The following is a 22,488-nucleotide window of genomic DNA, read 5'->3' on the forward strand; positions in this document are numbered from 1 at the left end:
ACAGTGAAGCTTTGATGAAAATCTTTAATATTGCTGTGACCACTTCTAGATAAGTGGACTCAGCTGCACTATTGCAATCGGCTGCCAAAACATCCAGAATTTAACAGGGTGCTTAAAATGTTCAAGTGTTATGTTACAGTAAAGAACGTATTTTTAAATGAATAGAATTCTATTTATCAAAATTATTAAATGAACATATTTAAACAGCACTAGAATATGAAATGTACTGAACTGTAAACATTTGTCCAATGTCAAAAGGTTTCTGAATTTTAGAATTAGAAACATATTTGGAAACCTACTTTTCTTCCAAAGGGGAGAAAATCAAACATTTCCACACAGAAGCGTGGCACATGATTTATATAAGTTAAAGGACAAGGTTAAAGTGTTAGACAAATATTAATTCCAGTTTTTCTAGTTTTCTATATGCAGTGCACAGGTGCAACTTGAACAGCATATTATATGGTATAATCATTAAATCCATTCAACCAGACCTTAGAGAGTTAAAAACATATATTCTGAGGAAAAGAACTCCTCGGTCCAAAGGATGAGAATGAAACAGTGCAGAATATTTGTGTATCAAGGTGATTCCAGTTTCCAACTGGGAAAACAGGACTGTTAACACCCACATCCCCTGACAACTGTCCAATTATGTATATCACACTTGGCCTACTGTTTGCAGTAGAAGTAATCAATAAAGGATGTGGTTGAGTGAACATAGATTTTGGTTGAACCAATGCATGAAAACTTAATCATTTACTCAGAGTGGAGAAATCAAATAGAACAGAGATGAAACAGCCACTAAGGGGTTTGTTGAATGTGCCACCAAGTTTGTGGGCTAGTGACTGAAAGTAATAAGGCAAATGGAATCAGTGACAGGAGAAAATGTAAAAAGGTTTTCTTAATCTCATGAATTAATAGCAATGTTTTGATGTATTTTTGGTCATTTTTGGATATTTCATATCAAAGACCTTATGTTCCATTTATAGAAAATATAAACATTACTAGGACATATAATTTCTCTCAGGCAAAAGGAAATTAATTTGATTAATAACAAAAAGGTAATTCTCACAGTTAGAGCTTTATTTATGCCAACTACCAAAGAGCTCTGCTACTAGATGGTAGAATAGTCTTCCAAGGGAAGTTATGGAAGCCTATAGCTTGAGACATTTAAAACTAGTCCAGACAGATCACTAAAATATATTCTGTCAGAAACAACTCTGCACTGGACAGTAGGATGCACCTAATAATGTTATAAATAGGTCTTATCCACCTCAATCATCTATAATTTTATGGTTCTTTCAAAAATGCATATTTTTCAAAATTTCTACATGCTTTGTATAACTATACACATTCTGCTTCCTAAGATATTACCCTCCTATACTTGTGAGATATTCAGCTTTTTTACAGCACTGGCATTCATGACTCCATAGGGCAGTTAAGATTGCTTCAGTAAAAGGCATTACATACCTGTAGTACTCTTGTTTTCTCGATTCAGGCTAAATGAGCCAATGAAATTTTCTCTGCAAGTGTTAGGCATTATGGAGGCCTGAACCTTTTGTGATGTTGCTCAAGCAAGTCGTGCAAGGATGACTGAATCTGATGCACAAACCGAGTGTCCACAACAAGTCACTTGTTACTACAGAGGACACTGTCAGAGGTTATCTTGAAGGTGATGCCCTTATACCAGACTGCTCCTCAAATAATGATAGGCTTAGAAACCTCCAATCAGGCTTCAGTAGCATGGTTAGGATCTTCAAGACTCCATATAAAACTGCAAAATTTACAGGACCACAGGCTGGTTCTCAAGGCTTTTCCAGTCTTCTGGGATCTTTCCTGTCATCCATGACTTCGTAAATACTATTGCCAGTCACTCAGATTTCTTCTGCTAATTCCTTCAGTACGCTCGGGTGAATAGCATCCAGCCCTGTTGATTTGAATTCATTCAAATTGGTCAGAAGATCTCTGACGTGTTCTTTACTTATCCCATATTTACTGCATTCCTTCCCTTAACTTCATTAGTTGTCCGGTCACCTCTTATTTTTTTGTGAGAAGACTGAAGCAAAGCAGGCATTGAGCAGCTCTGCCTTCCTATCATCTTTCATTATCAGCTCACCTTCTCCACTGAGCAGTGGACCCACACCGTCCTTGATCGTTCTTTTTTTCTGACATATTTGAAGAACTCCTTCTTGTTGTCCCTAACATTTCTTGTCAGCTGTAACTCATTCTTTGCCTTGGGCTTTCCTGATTTTGTCCCTACACACTCATGCTATTCCCATGTATACTTCCTTGCTGACATGCCCTTCCTTCCATTTCCTGTATGTAGCCCTTTTGGTTTTTAGATAGTTAGAAGCTCCTTGTGCAGCCACATTGGCCTCCTGTGGCTCTTCTTATCTTTTCTCTCATCAGAATAGCTTGATGTTGACTTTGACTCCTTTTCTTCTTAATTGGTCTTTCCCTGGGACCTTGCCTACTATTTTTCTGAGTCGGTAGAAATCTGCTTTTCTGAAGGTTGTGAATCATGATGGGAAGTCATTCAAACCTTCACTGGTTCATCCAGTATTTTCCCAGTGGGATCATCCAGACACAGGTCAGAACAATAAGCACCCAAAGTTCTGTGTGAGAGTGAACGGGGACATACAATGTGTATCACATGCCCTTTTTCACATTGGGGAAAGCACTCCTTTACACCTGTCTTTCATTTCCCCTCATCCTCGCGAAATTGAGGAAGATTCAACAAAACAGATCCAGAGTGATCTTAGTCATGATCATCTGGGCTGGGCAAAACTGGTTCTTGGAACTTTTGGCTCTCATTTACTCTTACCGAGTCATGATACCTCGTCTGAGCAGAATAGGGTAATTCTCTCAAATCTTAAGTCACTTCTACTGACAGTATGGCTGCTAGATTTCTAAGGTCAAGTAGACTTACACTTGTCCAAAGAGATCAAGGCTGTTCTGTTAGAGTCCAGAAGCCATCCACTAGGAGGTGTTATATGGCCAAATGGAACCAATTTAAAATGTTGACTTAAGAAAAAGACCTGGACCCACTTTCATGGCCAGTTTCAGTTATTTTAGAATTTCTCTAGTTTCTGATGGTATTAAGAGTGTCGTTAGCTTCCACTAACATCTACTTAGCTGTTATATCTGCCTATATCATGGAATGTAACCATCCCCTCTTAGAATACTTATTAAAGGGATGTTCCAGACTTGTACCTTCCCATTTGGGATTCTGCTGATCCTTGATACTTGTGGCACTACCCAAACTCATAGAAGGGCCCTTTAAGTTTATGGGATCCTGTGGTCTGTACCATCTCTTGCTGAAGTTCTCATTCTTCATGGCCATTAAATCAGCCAGAGGGGCTTGGAATTGCAGGGCCTGATGACCTGTCCACCTTATACTACATTTCATGAAGATAATGGGATATTCAGGCTTTGCCCAAAAATTCTTCAAAAACAGTATCAGAGTTTCACCTCAGTCTATATCAATGTCTGTATTTTCCCCAGAATCCCCATAGCCATGCTGGAAAAGAGAGGGTACATACCACGAATTATAAAAGAGCTTTTAGTTACTACTTAGACAGAACAAAGTTGTTTAGAAAGTCAGAGTACTTGTGGACTTTGGAGAAAAATCTCCAGTGAAGACATCTCAGCTCTAAAGCTGTTTAAGGGGATAAAACCATGCATCCAGTCATGTTATAACCTACCTGATGTTTGTGTACCAAACATCTTGGGACACACTCAGCTAGGGAGGTAGCAGCATCAATGGCAAGAATCCACAATGTGCCATTATCTAAAATCTTGAAATTCAGTTCACACTTTCATGAGTCACTAGTCTCTCAACACAGCATCAAGAACTGATGCTAGTTTCACGAGGGCAATGCCTCAGTCACTGTTCAGTTAGCAGGACTTCTCAGTTAACCTTTGGAAGTCAGTGCTAGCTGGTCTCCTACAATGGAGCTCTTGTGGAGACAGTGGGTAAAATTTTCAAAAGCACCTAAAAGACTGAAAAGTCTAAGTCTCACTGACTTTCAATGAGACTAAGGGCAGGTCTACACTTAAAATGCTGCAGCAGTGTAGCCACACTGGTGCAGCTGTGACCTGTTATGCTTCAGTGAAGATGCTACTACACCAGTGGGAGAGCTTCTCCCATCAGCGTAAATAATCCACCTCTGCAAGAAGTGGTAGCTATTTCGATGGGAGAAGTCCTCCTGTTGACATAGCGCTGTCTACACCGAGGGTTAGGTTGGTATAACTGTGTTGCTCAGGGGTATGGATTTTTCACACCCTTGAGCAACGCAGTTATACCCATGTAAGTTTATAGTGTAGACCTGACCTTAGGCTAAGTGCTTAAGTCACTTTTGAAAATGAGACCTAAGGGCTTAAATTTCTTAGTTGCTTTAATTTCTTTTTAAACCAGGCATCACTAAAAAGATAAAGGAGTTACTTAATAGTAACTCTGTTCTCCAAGTGTATTGACTCCACAGAGCCACAGGATGATACTCTCTCCTCCCCTCTGCCTCAAAGCCCAGCTCTAAAGAGAAAAGGAGTACTTGTGGCACTTTAGAGACTAACCAATTTATTTGAGCATAAGCTTCCGTGAGCTAAGTGAGCTGTAGCTCACAAAAGCTTATGCTCAAATAAATTGGTTAGTCTCTAAGGTGCCACAAGTACTCCTTTTCTTTTTGCGAATACAGACTAACACGGCTGTTACTCTGAAACCAGCTCTAAAGAGAGTCTTTGGAGGTAAAGGGACTGCTAGAGGTAAGTCTGGCTGATGTAAGTCAGGCAGCAAGTTTTCTCCTGCTCAAAGCAGATTTAGATGGCACAGTGGTAAAAGAACCAGTTGTCAGTCAGATCCAGCTCTCCCATTGTTGCTGGCAATGGTGGTACTGCACTGGTGATAGAGAAATAATGGGAGATTTTATGAAAGTGCTCATTGTATACAAAGCTGGGACCTTTTGATGGCACCCAGGATGAGAAAGGAAATGTAAGTTGTGTCTGTCTGGTCAGCCCTCTCTCTCCGTCCCTGCCCTGTACAAGTGCTCTCTTTCCCATAAAGGCTGATTTGTGCAGATATTGCTGGAGTCTTGGAATAGTATGTGTACGTCATATATCCTGCAATACCTATGCACAACAGAATGAGTCAAGGACAATCCATAAACTTTAACTTTGAATTTCCTTGATTTTATTGATCATATGTTAATTGCATTACATCATTTTGTATCCGTGATTTTTGTAAAAGTTCTAATTTCAAACTAATCCACCTGGCAAAGGCTTTTAAGGCTCAAAATGCTAGACTGAAACAACAGAGAAGAATTATATTTGCAACAAATTGTTTTACCCAGACGTGCTCAAAACACAAATGTCTCGATGGAAAAAGTGAGGTAGAACAATAAATGGAAACTTCTATTAAGAAGAGTTCTTGAAAGGTCACACTGAGGCACACTTACTGGAGCATACTATACTTTTCTAGGCTTTCTGCTTTCTAACCTGTAAAGTATGACTGGATTTCTATCTTTCAGCAAGGCCTTTACCTAACTTTTTGAAAATATAAAAACAAAACAAAACAAACAAACAAAAAAGACAGGAAAAGCTTTGATCATGCACTTTTAAAAAACTGTTCTGGTTTAAAATAACTTACGATGAAAGGGTCACTTACTGGAAGAAGGGCACTGCTTAAAATTTAAGCAGTCAGTAATGGGAAGCGACAGACCTCTAACAATTTAAGTCTTTCACAGTTGAATGAATTTGCACGGACAGCAAGACAAGGATGTGCTAACCTACCTTACCAGGACCTTGGCTATAGCTTGATATGCTCTACCTAGGCCAACAAGATCACACAGTTCTGTGGAGATTTCTTTGTAGGTGTTCAGATTCTGTGAGGCAGGAAAAAACAAACAATAAAAACATAACATCAGACACTACTGCTTTTGATTTAGAATCAATTTGTCCATACAAGGAGCTAACATGCCGTTTTTATTATCTACAGAGTGCTACTTTTTAATCACTATTTCATTTTTGTATATGTAATAATTACAAGTAATAAACATAAGGATGTCCAATTTCCTTAAATCACTCTTAGCACTGCAGAAAACCAAACAAACATGATTTACAAAAGAATTTGCTTATCTATAATTTAATAGATTTTAGGAGCTGTGCATATTTTTAAAGAAATCTGTGAGTCAATATTTTAAGAGCATTCTGCATTCATATGTGATATATTTTGAGATGATACACTGAAATGCACATTTTCTTTCTTTAAAACACTAATTTTGAGAACTCTGCTTTTGGTACAGTTCTGAGGCATAAAGGAAATTGAATAAATTGTAGTTTGTATATTTAAGCTAGGGTTAATCAAAAAAGATCATTGTAGATCATTTCATTACATGCACTACTAATTATTCCAGCACACAAGCAATTTGTTAATACTTGTTTGGAATGTACTCCATTAACGTGACCTCTTCTATAATCAAAGGATTACAGCTGCCACCAAGAAACATATGATCTTAATTTAATTTAACACTGACATCATCTGTATTGCATAATTTCCCTTTTTCATCCATTTTTTTCCAATGGGGATGAGGAAGGAAGGCATATAAAATGAAATCCCATTCTTTCCTCCCTCCCCCTTTGTTCCTTGACCCAACCTATTACACACATGAGGACACAGGAAATCTCCAAAGACTATCTATAGAAATCCTTTTTGCACATTTCCAAGAAAGGATTAGTGAATGTCATTTACCAGACTGAAGGGGGATGGGAGGTGTAAAGGGACATATGACAGCACCTTACCTACCCCATGATGCCTGTCTAGGACAGTTCATGTTGTGGGAAAAGAAAGGGCACTTTGTATTAAGAGCTCATCTCTCTTCATCTGGTAAAGTAGAGGGTTCAAAGAAGAACATCTGTGTGCCAAACATCAGTGAGCATGGATTTCAGCACTCCTATTGCTGCTTCTTCCACTCAGAGATTTCTTGTTGTCTACTGTGCATGTCTGGTATAGGCTTGGGTAGGGTATTTGATCCAACCCTCAGTGGATTCTCATTCTATTTTTGAGTCATCTAAACTATGTCTGCACTGGAAAGCAACATTTGCCAATGTGTATTCTGCACTATTTCCTCTTCATTACCTCATCAACAGAGTTTCAGTCTTCATATTCAGCAGTATTACTTCCTGTGTTTTGAAGGGCATTGTGAATTGAAGTAAATGAGATGTCAAAAAGAGAACAGATGACATTGGTCATAAGACTCATAGCACCAGCTTGGAACTCTCTCTTGACTGAGTACTTGCTCAAATTAAAGTCTTCAATGGTGCAGAATTAAAGAATTTTGGGGTCCTGTGCACTACGGCAATTGGGGACCCTCCCACCTTCCCTGCCCCTTGTGGAATGGGAGGCCCTGGTGAGCTGTTCAGTCTGAGCGCACCCCACATTCATCCCTCAAAAGCTCCTGTCCCGGCTCCCTGCTCCAGCCTGTTGGCTCTCAACACAATGTGCAAGCAGGGACCTCCTCAAATTATGCTCCACCCCATCCTGCCTCCTTCCATAGATTGTGGTTTTGGAGGTGGGGGAGAGAGGTTTCCCCCTGTGGTCCTGGAGCCCCCTGAGATGGGGGCCCTGTGCAAATGCATTGCATGTACATTGGTTAATCCAGGCCTGGACTTCAAGGCCTCAATAAGTCTTTCTAAGATTCCAGCTTAAGGCACAGTCAGGGATAGTATTAAAATCTCCTTACAGCACCAATGTCCAAGATTTAAAGAAATAGTTCGCAATTTTACAATTAACTCAGAGGGCATACAATTCCCCTTGCAATATTTGTGTACACATCAGACATTCTGCCATGTCCATATGGGGACGTTTCCAAAGGCATTCCATACTGGGCTGATATCACTCCTTGTTTAAGCAGGGCCTCATGTGGCCAAAATCTGTCAGGGAAGATTGCTTAGGTGTGAGGAGGCTGCCACTTTCATTCTAACCAAGGGGGTTCAACAGCCAGAAAAGTAGGTAGAATTGGCCAGGGAAGAGGCTTGGACAGAATGCTGGGACAATTAACTGACTTAGTACTCCCTGCAGCTAGGTTCCAGGGTAACTCTCAAAAGAAAGTAAAGCTGCTCCCGGTAGGAAGAAATCCTTAGAGAAGGCAGAGGTGGTAACCTCACTTGCACTCCCCAGAGAATGGTTTTCCCACCTGGATTGCTGAAGCCATTGCTTGTACAAGGAGGTGCAAAGGCACTCATAATTCTCAAATGTCCCCCATTTGAGGGACGTTACTTATTTTGGTCCCAAAGTTACACAAATCTGGTATGCTGTCACATATATTGTTGAAAACTATTTAAATCTATCTGAAATAAAGACTTGTGCAACCAAGGTTACAAAAAGAGCTATTTACACTAAAGGAAAAAATCCTGTAGAATTTTAATTTTCCTGTCTGAATAAGATTTTTTGTGTCCCTCATTTTGGGTCAAGGTCCCACACTGAGCCAGAGTCTCAGCTGGTGACATAGCTCCACTGAAGCTGATTGGTACCAGCTGAGGATCTGGCCCACTGTGTCCCATATTTAGGACTTGGCAAGTTGAGAAGTATGCCTAGCCTACTCTCTTGTAACTCTTTCTCAGAACAGGATGCTTAGGAGATAGATATTTGTGTACACAATCCCAAATTGCACATAAAACATCTGCAGAAAAATAAACCAAATAAATCATGAACATGAAGAGGGGCGCAGACAAGATATACTGTATGTGTCCACCTTAGACTGTTTCCCCAACTTCAGCCACTGCAGATCTACCACATAATGAGGCGAGTCCTCAAAGGAAAGGAGATGTGGAATTGTCCCTGTATGCTCTGGGTGCTCAGTGTTCACTCAAGCGGAATATGTGAATGGAGCCTGAGAGCCTCATCTATGGTCAAGGTTTCACTAACAGCTGCTGGGGAGGGAAAACATCAGAAGGTACTGTATACCTAAAGAGACAGATTAAGATATAGGCACTATAGACCTGTGCCAGAACCCCAGGTCCTGGAGTCATACGATTACATCAAAATTGTAACTTTCATTTTAGAAAAAAGCACGTGGCCTTCATGGTTGTAAAGACAAGCTTGAAACCATAACTCAAGTGTTACCAATGCCAGAGTCTTCAGTTAGCCTGAAACAGCCAGCTCTGAGAAGAGCCTCATGTATCTGACAACAGGGTGTTAACTCCAAGACCTACTTTTTTGGTGGGAGGGGTCCTGCCAACACCACCCAACAGAGTATTTCTGGCAAGAAAATATCATTACAGTAGTCCTAACCCATCCACCCAGATACACTCTGGCTGCTGGAGTAAATACTTGGGAATCTCTGTTGCCTCACCTAGAAAGTGAAGGAGTCCCCATGTGGCTGACCCATGCCACAGGACAGTCCATATCATGGTGTGCCTATAGCACAGACTGCCTTAATCCAGCCCTTGTATACCTCTACAAGGGGACTGGTAGTTTAGTTAGGTGATAGTAAGTTAATAGCACAAGTAGGATGGGAGGGATGTTGATAAAGTGGTCTGGTGGTGCAAGGAGAATGTAGCTGGGTAGAGCCTGGTGGGATCGCACCAGTGAGGGGACCTGAGGCTGAATGTGGTGAGTACTGGGATGCCATAGCTTGGAGAAGACACTGAAGAGTCAAGCAGAGGATGAGGGGGAAAGGGTTGAGCTGGGGTTGGCAAAGCTAGTTGGCTGCTGATAGTGGGCAATCGCGAGGAAGGGTCAAACGTTAGCAAAGGAGCTGGGGTAGGCATTTGGAGGAGGGAACAATGTTCTCATTGTCTTTAAATGTGTACACGTCTACTCAGACCTAGAGAAATTCACACTAACCTTCCTTATACAAATTGATCTGTCACTTGGCAGTAGCTTATTTGTAGGAATCAGGTCAAGGAAGTAATTCCGCTGCTAGCTACTGTTAGGATATAGATATTCAGGCCTGTCTGTAAAGGCCTATACTCTAAGAATTTAGGTGTATTCTTATCACTTAGCTAGTAATAGAGGTATACAAGAAAGAATCAAAATCACTGTCTGCCAGTGTAAGGTCCTTCTCTTACTATGACAGTCTGAGGCCCTGTGCTTAGGCTAAGATCTTTGGCTAAGCAGCAGAGGCAGCCACAAGCTGGGAAGCGAATGGTCAGATCCTCACATTCCAAACTAGTCACACTGAAATAAGGTGCTATTGGGCTGTTAGGAACACAATCCTGTCCTGATAATGCCTATCGCCTCCAGAGAAAGGGAAGTGCCTAGAAGATGTAAAAGGAAACTTAGTTTGATAGCATCCTGTCTGGCAAGAACTCACTTATCAATAGTTGGGATGTGAAATCCTCATTTCTTTGTTGTTCTATCACTGTAGTCCCCATTTCCCTATTGTTTGTCTGTATAATCTCTGTCTGGTTCTGTGATTGTTTCTGTCTGCTGTATAATTAATTTTGCCGGGTGTAAACTAATTAAGGTGGTGGGATATAATTGGTTAAATAATCAAGTTACAATATGTTAGGATTGGTTAGTTAAATTTCAGTAAAATGATTGGTTAAGATATAGCTAAGCAGAGGCTGTTACTCTGAAACCTATCAAGTTTTACTATATAGTCTGCAGACAATCAGGAAGTGTGTATGTGTGTGTGTGAGGGGGGGAAATGGGAACAGAGAATGGGGGTGGGGAAATTGGAATCATGTTTAGCTAAGGGCAGGAATGGGAACAGGGCCACGGGTAAGACTCTGTGGTTTCAGAGCTGGGAAGGGGGACACTAAGGAAGGAAACTGGAATCATGCTTGCTGGAAGTTCACCCCAATAAACATCGAATTGTTTGCACCTTTGGACGGGTGTTGTTGCTCTCTGTTCATGTGAGAAGAACCAGGGAAGTAAGTGGGTGAAGGAATAAGCCCCCTAACAGCTACACTCCTTCTTCTCGGCCAATCTGTGCTGAGGACATGGATGTCTAGAAGAGGATGTTCAGTGGCTATGAAATCACAGCAGTCATGGAGGAGATAAGTCAATAGGGTTGGAAGGCCATACAGTAACTGTACATTTGTGTATATCTGCTGCAACGCTGAAATACCCACAGAATTTAGTCAACTACTACAAATAAGTACAGCAAAGAAATGGATTTTACTTTATTTTTACTTGAGAGCATGAAATAAAAATGCATTTTATGATAAAATACTATGCATTGCATACTACTCAGCATGACCTTTGGTAATTTCCTTTGTAATGAAAATGCAAGCATATTCTGTTTTCTCACATTTTGTGTTTTTATATATATATATATATATATATAAATGATATAACAAACTGGACTAGACAGGATAATCTATACTGCTAATGTACATTACAGAGGTTTATTTGGTACCTGCATAGTCTGATTGATGAATTTCCTGCTGACACATCAAAAGAGCAGAAGGTAGGGTTTATGAGGTTTAGAGTTATTGGAAGGGTTTAAAGTGGGTTTTAAAAATTTTGCTTTGTACAAGAGGTTCTGAGGAAGGCTGACTATTGAAATGCATGAACTTGATGTTGCTAGGTCCATTATAACATCTTTTCAAATAAAGGTTGATACTTTTGTACTTTTGGAATCTTGTAGAATGAGTTCATATTCTATGTGCAGTTGAACTGATCAAATTATTGTACAGTTCTCAAAATAAGAGGATATAGCTATTTTCACTTTGTTTTGAACCATCGAAAAAGAAAATATGAAATAAAATTAATGGAAGAAAAATTATAATTGAAGCACTGATTTTGTCATATATCTCTTCTTAGCCTGTGCTGACCAAGTATATTGATGGCTTTATCTCAACCTCCTGCAACTATATGACTCAAAACATTGAGTGCTTTCTTTGAGCAAGAAAAGCAGCCTCATACACAAATACATTTCCTTTCTCAACGTAGATCCCTCTTTTGCCCCCGGTGATATGGTGGACAAATCCCATGGGATCAGGACAAGAAAGGGTTAGTAATCTGTCCTGCACACCAGGGCTAAAGTCAATGTGACCCACAACCCCTGCCAACAATGAGAGAACATTAGTGGGAGGAAATAAAAAAGGCAGAGATTTTGGGTCTGAGACACGTGTGCGATGAGTAGCTCTTATCTAGGCACCATAGGAGCAGCCAAATCTGGAGAGAAAGCTTGGACTTGGCTTTAGGTTATCTTCCTATTAATATATTTGTTTGAAAGTCAAATTGCATGATGAGTTTTGATCCTACACAGTGCCTGTAAACTGTGTCTTACAACAGGTGGGGAAAGTTTCCCACTCATACCTATGTTTTCCATAAACTTGGAATTATCTTTGACCTTGATCTTTCCTTCCCCATATCATTTCCTTCACAACACTGCCTCAAGTGTCAAGCCTCAAGGCTAGGATTTTTTAAAACAGCAGACTGCAAGTGAGAACCAAACTCTTACCAGGATAATCACTGGACATAGACTTATGTAAAGACACAGGACAGAATGAATATTTGAGTGAACAGCATTTCTGTTTAGAAAGGCTGGTTCTGAGAACAATATCTCTCTCCCTGGGTCTTAACAGGTCTGTTGTGGCTGAAAGTCACTTTGGTGCAGAAAGCAAGCTCAGAAAGCAAGTCTATATACACCACATAAATCCTCAAAATAGGGCTGAAGTGGTCATCCTTTTGTCCTTTGCCAAATAAAAAGCTAGTTATGGCTGTACATTTGAGAGAGAGGGAGGCACATCATCATAGTGCATTTGAATCACCTTTTTTGTCTATCTTTAATTCTGAATCAACATGAAAGCTTGTAATTTATAAACAAGTTTCTTGCTTGATACTAAAGCACCAAATATAGTAAAACTGTTCAAACATCACACACATCCCCTTATGCTTCAGAGAATAAACCATATCAATTTTATTCACTAAGTATTATATTACTAAAATATGCTCTCCTAAACTTACAAGTTGTAAGTACATGTAAGTTGAATGATTTTAGCAACTTGAATCCTGTTAACATCAATGACAACTGTATGGCTAAAACGCCGTATGATCCTTTGAACATTTAGGAGTTTATGTTTCAGGAACACTAGAGGAAGGTCTCCTCATCCCAATAACAGTCCATAATGATAGGCACTGTGGAATAGATCCATTGCTCAATTACTCTAATTTTACACAAGTGACCCCACTGATTTTAGTAGAGTCCCAACAATATAAAACATATACATTGCAACACTGGAGAATCTGTCATAATACCTCAATAGGTATACCTTGGTGGTCCTTTCACAAGGAAATAGACAGTGTAGGGATATGATATTAGAAAGACCAAGGTACAAAACAAGATTAAACTAGATAGAGATATAAAGGGTAACAAGAAAACATTCCATAAATACATTAGACACAAGAGGAAGACCAAGGACAGGGAAGGCCCGTTACTCAATGAGGGGGGGAAATAATAACAGAAAATGTGGAAATGGCAGAAGTGCTAAATGACTTTTTTTTTTCAGTTTTTACCAAAAAGTTTAGTAGCGATTGGATGTCTAACACAGTGAACACCAGGAAAATGAGGTAGGATCTGAGGCTAAAATAGGGAAAGAATGAGTTAAAAATTAATTACACAAGTCAATCATCTTCAAGTCACCTGGGCCTGATGAAATACATCCTAGAATACTCAAGGCACTAACTGAGGAGATATCTGAGCCATTAGTGATTATCTTTGAAAAGTCATGGAAGATGGGTGAGATTCCAGAAGACTGGAAAGGGGCAAATATAGTGCCAATCTATAAAAAGGGGAATAAGGATAACCTGGGGAATTATAAACTAGTCAGCTTAATTTCAGTACCTGGAAGGATAATGGGGCATATAATTAAGCAATCAATTTGCTTAAGATTGAAGATAATAAGGTGATAAGTAACAGTCAGCATGGATTTGTCGAGAACAAATCGTGTCAAACCAACCTAATAGCTTTCTTTGACAGGGTAGCAAACCTTGTGGATGGGGGGAAATGGTAGATGTGGTATATCTTGACTTTACTAAGGCTTTTGATACTGTCTCACATGATCTTCTCGTAAGCAAACTAGGGAAATACAACCTAGATGAAGCTAGGTGGATGCATATCTGGTTTGTAAACCATTCCCAGAGACTAGTTATCAGTTATTCACAGCCAAGCTGGAAGAGCATATCAAGTGGGGTCCTGCAGGGACTGGTCCTGGGTCCAGTTCTGTTCAATATCTTCATCAATAATTTAGATAATGGCATAGAAGGTACACTTATAAAGCTTGCAGACGATACCAAGCTGGGAGGGGTTACAAATACTTTGGAGGATGATCTGGAGAAATGGTTTGAAGTAAATAGGAGGAAATTCAGTAAGGACAAATGCAAAATACTCCACTTAGGAAGGAACAATCAATTACACACATACAAAATGGGAAATGACTTCCTAGGAAGGAGTACTGCAGAAAGTACTGGTGGTCATAGTGGATCACAAGCTATATATGAGTCAACAGTGTAACACTATTGCAGAAAAAGCAAACATCATTCTGGGATGTATTAGAAGGAGCGTTGTAAGCAAGACACAAGAAGTAATTCTTCTACTCTATTCTTTGCTGATATGGCCTCAGCTACAATATTGTGTCCAGCTCTAGGCACCACATTTCAGGAAAGATGTGGACAAACTGGAGAAAGTCCAGAGGAGAGTGACAAAAATGATTAAAGGTCTAGAAAACATGACCTATGAGGAAAGATTGAAAAAACTGGATTTGTTTAGTCTGGAAAAGAGAAGACTGTGAGGGGACATAACAGTTTTCAAGTACATAAAAGATTGCTACAAGGAGAAGGGAGAAAAATCGTTCTCGTTAACCTCTGAGGATAGGACAAGAAGCAATGGGCTTAAATTGCAGAAAGGGAAGTTTTGGTCAGACAATAGGAAAAACTTCTTAACGGTCAGGGTAGTAAAGCACTGGAATAAATTGCCTAGGGAGATTATGGAATCTCCATCACTGGAGATTTTTAAGAGCAGGTTAGATAAACACCTGTCAGGGATGGACTAGAAGATAATACTTAGTCCTGTCTTGACTGCAGGGACTGGACTAGAAGACCTCTTGAGGTCCCTTCCAGTCCTATGATTCTATGATATGAACATATGGTGATAAAGGACACAAAAGTGAGATTCTAAGGTGAGAATTTATGTTGGAAAAATGACTATCCATGTTAACAAAAGATTACTGCTGCTATCAATATTTTATCAATTTGTTCTTGCAAAAAAAAGTGACAGGAGGATACTAATTTCTACTACTGTAACTTTAAAAACACAAAATACAGTTCTGCTTCCAAACCTGCACTTTAAATTGTTGTCAAATTTTATTGGAAATACATTTATTTTGATTTCTGACAGTCTAACCCTGTTTAGCCATTTCACAGTCGGTGAGCTGTAAAGATGTTTCTGCCTCATTTACAGTTCTTGAGCATGATTTAGACAATCAACCGCAACATTAGTCAAAGAGATCACTAGCTAATGATTTCTGACAAGCGCTGCAGTAACAGGCTAAGGCCTAGACTGGGTAGCAGCATCTGAGGATATTTTACTGGAGCCAACAATAGGTGCTGGTAGATAGATAGATGATGCAATGTGCACTTAATGCCTCTTATGCACTTCCAGAAAAAGCACATAATTCTGACATGCCAGTAAACAGAATCTTTTTCTAGACATATTATGCAGTTAAAATAAAGACACTGGTGCTACATGGGCATTTTAATCTGCAATTTGGGAAGAGCACTACAAAAGATGTCAAAGAAATTTATATTTTGTTGATTTTTTTAAGGCAGCTCATACTACTACTGTTTTAAAAACATTGGCTCAGAGCACAGGAAGGAAAATTTATCAAAGGATTCCATCCTGGAGTTTCCTTTAATTTCTTCTGTTTTGGGGTGGGGTTTGAACCCCATACAGAAGAAAAGGGAGCTGGTCTCTAAACCGTTTGGAGGTGACAGGATCTTCCAAAGGCAGTGTCACCAAAACAGAGGACCTATGCTGTCACATTGGCTTTGAGGCTTTCTGCTGCAACTGCTCCTACAACCCCATTAAAGCAGAGGTTCCACACAACAGAAGGTCTCTCTAGGAAAATTACTGCAACCCAAAGCTGCATCAATTTTTTTTTCAGATTTCCAGAGTGTTGGGAGTGGTATGTGTCCTTCTGACCCTGGTTCACTCCATTCTTATGCATGTATATCGGTTTAATCTATCAGTTTTTAACACTGTTTGGTCAAGTGTCTACATGCCTACAGACCTACCTGAGTAAGGGCGAAGCAAAATCTGAGTATGGGTTTCATGATGTGGCTCCTGCTGCATAATTACATTGCAAAGTGGGAGAAGTCAAATGGCAAACAAAGATTATTTATAACGTACTTATTATGGTAGAGCCCACAGGCCCCAGTAAGGATCAAGGCCCCATTCCTCTACACACTGTATAAACAAGTATGAAGATACAGTTCCTTCCCCCAAGGAACTTGCAATCTAACACTCAAATCCTGAAAACATTTATGCATGCGAGTAACATAAAGCATGTGAGTAGACACTTTGAAACCATGTGTTTCAAGCTATTAATGTGCATATGTGCTTGCAGGATTAATGTCTCGGAAAGAAGAATATTCCACAAATCTCTTGCTGACACACAATGTATATTACATAATGTATATTTTATATAATGTAACGTATATATTTTGGCAGAATGGATTCAAATTGATAGGATGTAATTACAAGTAATTTAGCACCAAAACTTATTTCAAGGGGTAACATAAATCTCCCACTGACTTCAGTGGAGCCAAGATTTCACCTCATATGCTTAGCATTTTGCTGCATCGGGGCCTTAACGACACAAAATATTTATTAGGTGATTAAATAAAGGTTAATTGTGGTCACTTTTCCCCGCTAATATTTTGTTGTTGATACTCCTTCTTATGCTTCTTTCTTCATCAGTACTACTATTCCTTGTCATGCTTTTCTATGCTGTAATCAGCACTAATAGTAACTCTTAATTCTGACTCTATTTCTGCAATGGATGTATCAGTTCAGAAGCAATGCATATAATCTCCCTTACTGAACCTCATGTAAGGTCTGACTCAATACAAAAATATTCCAACCTGTTCCCTTAGTGCAGAAGCCTATACATGCCTCAAAAAATCCCAGACATTCTAGTATAGTATTTTTGTACAATTTGAAATCTTCATTGCATGTGCCATTACTATAGCAAAGGTGTTTGTAACTCTAATTTAGAACTGGAATGTAATGTTTTCAAAACCAGCCAGTTGGACATATTTCTTCAAAATAAAACATGGTATAACCATCTGGAGAGAAGAAGCTTCATCTGTTATCCTTTAACACTGATATAAGAGGAAAAAACAATTTATGTATCCTTTCCATCCTGACAGATGTGACAATGGCTACAAACACTATGCCTGCCAAGAGCTTTTATCAAGTATGTTATAACAACTAGTAATAAGTGTAAATAATAAATGGCTACGATCTTGTGGGAAACAGTGGCAATACTAAACAATTTTTGGTGCTTGCTGATGGGGGTCTGCTACTCTTGGAATTCCCTGGCTTCCCAGTAGACTTTTGTCCTGACAATAAACAACAGTTTAATACTTTATCTAATCCCAGCCAGGAGGTGAGTTCAACAGCAAGCTTTTGCAGATGTTCACATCCAATAATTTATCCATAATTGATGAAACAGGGAGGTCATATGTAATGGTTGCTACTATTCCAGCAACAAATAAACGGTTATTGACAAAACAAGCCAGTGTGGCGCTGAGTGCTGAGCAGTGACAAGCATGAGACAGAGGTAGTGATAAGAATACAGCCCTTCATCTTGAGAATAGCTGAATATGATGTGTGGCGTAAGGGCCACATAAGCAGATGGAGGTGACTTGTAAAGGAAAAATGAAATTCCTCAAGTACATACAAAGCGAAGTCAGACAGAAGCAGAGAAGGAAACAGTGAGAGGGGGTGGACAAAACTGGGGACTTGGGTAAGTACAAATGCATGAACTGTTCAGAAATGCCTTTGTAGAGCAACACTGTGATCCAGATGTCTGAATTGCTTTTATCGCATAGCTGTGTCAACACTAATATACCTGGCTGTCAAATTGCTGCAGCCTCCTAAGACCCTAATATCATAGTGTATGCATGTGCATGCTTCAGTGCCCATAACTTCTTGCCACTGAGTTTCTATCAATATTCTGCTTAACGCTTATTTATATCTTTATTTCTATCCATAAAAATGTGTTTATATAATAAAAATCTTCCTAAATAAAACAAACAATCCAAAAAATAGAAAGCTATAGTATATAGACAGAAAAAAAAATTGGAGATAAGCTGGGGAAATATTTTATAAAATTTAAAATGCAATTTAAAGAATGTAATTTCTCTGCCTTTAACTTTCATATCTGCACAAAGTTCTAATTCAATAGGAAACCTTACATTTTTGTAAGTCTTAACCTATGTAAGAAATATAGCAAATGGATTAATAGACTATATTTTTATTGACTGAATAAAACTTGAGTCATTTACATGCAAATAAACAGTTTAAATCAATTCTGAGCATCCATTTCAATGCTAAAAGATAATATTTTTACAATGTTCACTGTGTAATGTTCTACTATGAAAAACAGTAGAATGAAATGGTGGCTATTATTGCTATATGTAGTCATAAAAAGATTTCAGAAAGAAATATTTTAAATATTAATATTACTAAAATCACTTAAAGCACTAAGGATGTTAAATCGATTTATTTAGATGTACAATTTACTTCATACTTTGCTACCAATTCTTTTGATCAGCTCTAAAATAATATAAAAGCTGAAAGTAAAACAGCAAAACAAACTGCGGCTAGCAATGCCACAGCAAGCTCTAGGTTTTATAGTATAAATTGGCATATTGCAATGTTCTAGCTTTTCAAGTTATTCATCTGTCTGTCAAACGACAAATGTTTAAATTCTTTAAGTCTAGACAATAGATCTCCCCCCTCACTCTTATATAACTGTTATGATTTCAATCCAGCAAAAATTTTAAGCATGTGCTTAATTTTAAATACATGAGTAATCCCACTGAAGTCAATGGAACTTCTCACATACTGAAATTTAAGACCATGCCTAAGTAAATGAATTGCTGGATTGGGGCCTGATTTATAAAATTTAAGAAACTAATCATTATAACAGTTTGTTCATATTCAATTATAATATTCTTTTAAAATGCCTGCTCTTTTCACGTTAACTATATGCGCTTATGGAAAATGTTTGAAATCAAACTAAAAAGCCTCTTCAGAATTTAACAATATTTGTATTTCATTAAGAAACTGAACTTTGCCTTATTTTCATGAAAATCCACATACTGTTTTGAAGTTTTTACACAAAAAGGTCCAATTCAGTTAAAGTAAGGTGGATTTGCAACAAAAATGTACAAATTCATAGGGTTTGTATGATTTTGGTGCAAATCCTCCATTTCTCAAAACATGTAAAAAGCTTTTGTGAGTATCTAATCACCTGAGAAATGAACTGTACAATTTTTCACAAAAACATTTCCAGATCTTCCACAGCCCTACACATCAGAGTTCTTACATTTCTGTTTTTTAATAAAAAGATTAAGCACTAAATAACCCATAATGTATACTCACTGTTATATGGTTTTGTATTTAATTTTACTTTTTTATCCTATGAGAATGACACAGATTGAAACAGTGTCTGGAAATGGAAGGGTGGTCATTTTTAACTGGCTGCACCAGAGAACAGTTTCACCATAATTGGCAGAAAATGTCCTTTAATACACCTATTTTGACTCATGGAAGGAAACAATTCAGGTTTCAAAAGCCTCAAATGGGACAAAAGGCCTTAACTGTGGCTTTAAACTGCTACAAGTCTGTGTAAGGGGCATGGTATAAGGGGCACACACAATTTGGTTCCTGGCTCCCACCTTGCTACTAGGGGATGGGGAAAATGTAATCTGCACCAGCCTTATACTTAGCAATGATTACATCATCTGCTGCACCAACTCAGCTGCACTGGCTGACATATAGGATTTGTCTTCCCTGCAAATAAAAGGAAAGTTCTTAACATGGTTAGCTAAACCGTGTTAGGCAACTTGGGTTGAAATAGCGGTGAAGACATGGCATGGGAATAAGAGTGCTCCATATACTTTCTCACTCCCTTGCATGTCAGAATAGCCTGTGTTATGATTGTGCCTTCAATGATCAAACACTTCAGACAGTTTGAAATTACAGCTATGTGAGCCTTCTGCAAGGAAACTGAAAACCAAGTAAAACTCTGCTAGCTTCATGTTCGAACATGAAAACTAAACCAGCTACATTTTGTGCAAATTATTTAGATTGCAGAGAATCTTTCACTGATTCTCAGGAACAAATTTTTATTATTTATTATTTTCATTTTGGTAGCATGAAGGAACCCAGCCATGGTCCTTTACAGTCTTTGCATAGCCATTAATTCTTAGTGTGCATGTTTTGTAGTTTCATAATAAAATTAGACAATCAAAAATCTTGTGAACAATAACTATGTGAAGTCTAAGCAATCATATGCAATGCATAAATGTAAATGAATCTTGATGGTTTCAATTTGAGTTTCGCCTTTGGAACTCTAGGTTTGGAAACTTAAAGCAAAATTGCACAGATGTGACATTCACAAATAACAAAGCCAGCAAGTTTCACACAACATTATCTGATACAGAGAAATACTCAAAGTTAGTCTTTTAGACTTCCTGACACTGGTTCACAATGCCAATTCCCCTACTGCCTGTGACACAAATTTCCCAACAACGGATACTGATGGTCATGTAAACATGTTTATGCCGAAAGGTTGATTTATTTTAGATTAATCTATCACGATAGGTAGCCAAGACTATAGCTCATCATCTTTTTAGTTTTCTGGGGGAGGAGGTGGGGAAATGGGGGCTTAAGTGATAAAAACTGAGAACTAAAAGAGACATGAGTCTCCTACTCTTGAGAAGCAACCCTGAGACAAAAAAGTCAGGCTATTAACTGTAAGAAGGGATGTTTACAAATGCTATTATTTTCTGCTGAATCAAAGCTTTCCAAAAGCATGATAATCTTCTGATCTAGTAACATGCTTTCAGTATATTCTATTTTTCCATGGCATATGATTTTTATGTTAATTCTAATTTTCTTTAACTGAATCACTTTTAAGGGGGTTTCCCCTCAGAGTATATATTTGGGGCATGTTACCCAAGAGAAATCCAGTCCATTAGTAATGGAGCTATTCTGACACCGTTATCTGAGCAAACAGGAAAGCATTTTAACCACAGACCCCAAAGGAAAACCACTGATTTGCTCCAAGACAAACAAGGCATCACTAAGATGCAAATTTGGGTGTCACATAGGTGAGCACTGAAGGGAAAAAATGTCATGACATTTTTGAGAAAGGGCACTCTATTCAGTTCCACTCCATGCTACCTCAATCCTCTATTCCCATCCCTCTTCAGGGATCCCTGTAATGAGAAACTTCTTAGAGATGAAGAGGCTTCTCTAAAACAAAGCAATCAACAAAATCCCTCATGGTACCGGGAAATGCCTAGCACCATACAAATCCAAATTAAAAAGTTATATCTTCTTTCCATATGAAGCTGAACAAATTAACTGAATGTTCAGGTTTCATGTGGTGACGATGGCAACAATCATCCCTTCCCTGAAGTTGTAGGACTGGTTCAAGACACTCAGCCTGAGAGATTCATAATTACACATTTCACTCAGGGTAACAAAGAGAAGATTTTTTGTGGGCAATGATCACTACCAATACAAGTGCCCCCGTCTCCTTTTGCTACAGATCTTCAAATCTTCATCAAATGCCTGGTAATGGTGGCACATCTCATAATTGTGTAAACCTTGAAAACTTATCAATATTTGGACAACTCTCTCATCAACCCCTGATTTACACAAAGAATTCTGACCTATAAGTACTGTGCTCCCTGAGTTCACATCAATCAGAAGTGCTCCTTCACTCAGATGCAAAGTTCTCCTCCCCGCCCCAAAAAAACCAGACAGACTCCAGAGGAGGAACACTATTGCTTTCCCTTAAAGAATTTCCGATATTCAAAAACAATCAGAATACAGAGTCTAGGTATGATCAGATCTTATCTAATGTTTCTAGCCATAAAATCTACATTCAGTTTAAAAAACTATATCAAATATGCAATATACCTTTAAAAAACCATGTCAAATATGCAATACTTTGCCATATACAAGATTTCTAATTATATGAAAATATTTGTAACAAATATTTGGTTAGCAATACAATTTTGGAGAGAAGCATCTATAGCAAGACCTACTGTCGAGTTAGTCTAGACAGCAACCAGCTAACCTCTTCATGGCAAAATCCACAGTAGACTTTTATATTTCAGACATTTATACTTTTTTCCAAACATGGCAAAAGCAATTAGATACAATAATAAAGCGGACCTTGCTTGACACCCAAAAATACCACAAAGATGTTAAATGGAGTTAAGTCTCAATCTTGCGAAGACTT

General features: G+C 38.6%; 1 protein-coding gene across 1 annotated transcript in view; it reads right to left on the reverse strand.

The window, feature by feature from the left end:
* Nucleotides 1–22,488, reverse strand: part of TTC29 (tetratricopeptide repeat domain 29) — a 359,710-nt gene that overhangs the window by 80,747 nt on the left and 256,475 nt on the right. The window contains exon 8 of the mRNA XM_073341296.2: nucleotides 5,782–5,873. Within this exon, the coding sequence (XP_073197397.1) occupies nucleotides 5,782–5,873 (92 nt within the window). The remainder of the gene's footprint in view (nucleotides 1–5,781; nucleotides 5,874–22,488) is intronic.

Source organism: Lepidochelys kempii, chromosome 4 (genome assembly GCF_965140285.1).
Source record: "Lepidochelys kempii isolate rLepKem1 chromosome 4, rLepKem1.hap1, whole genome shotgun sequence".
Taxonomy (NCBI): Eukaryota; Metazoa; Chordata; order Testudines; family Cheloniidae; genus Lepidochelys; species Lepidochelys kempii.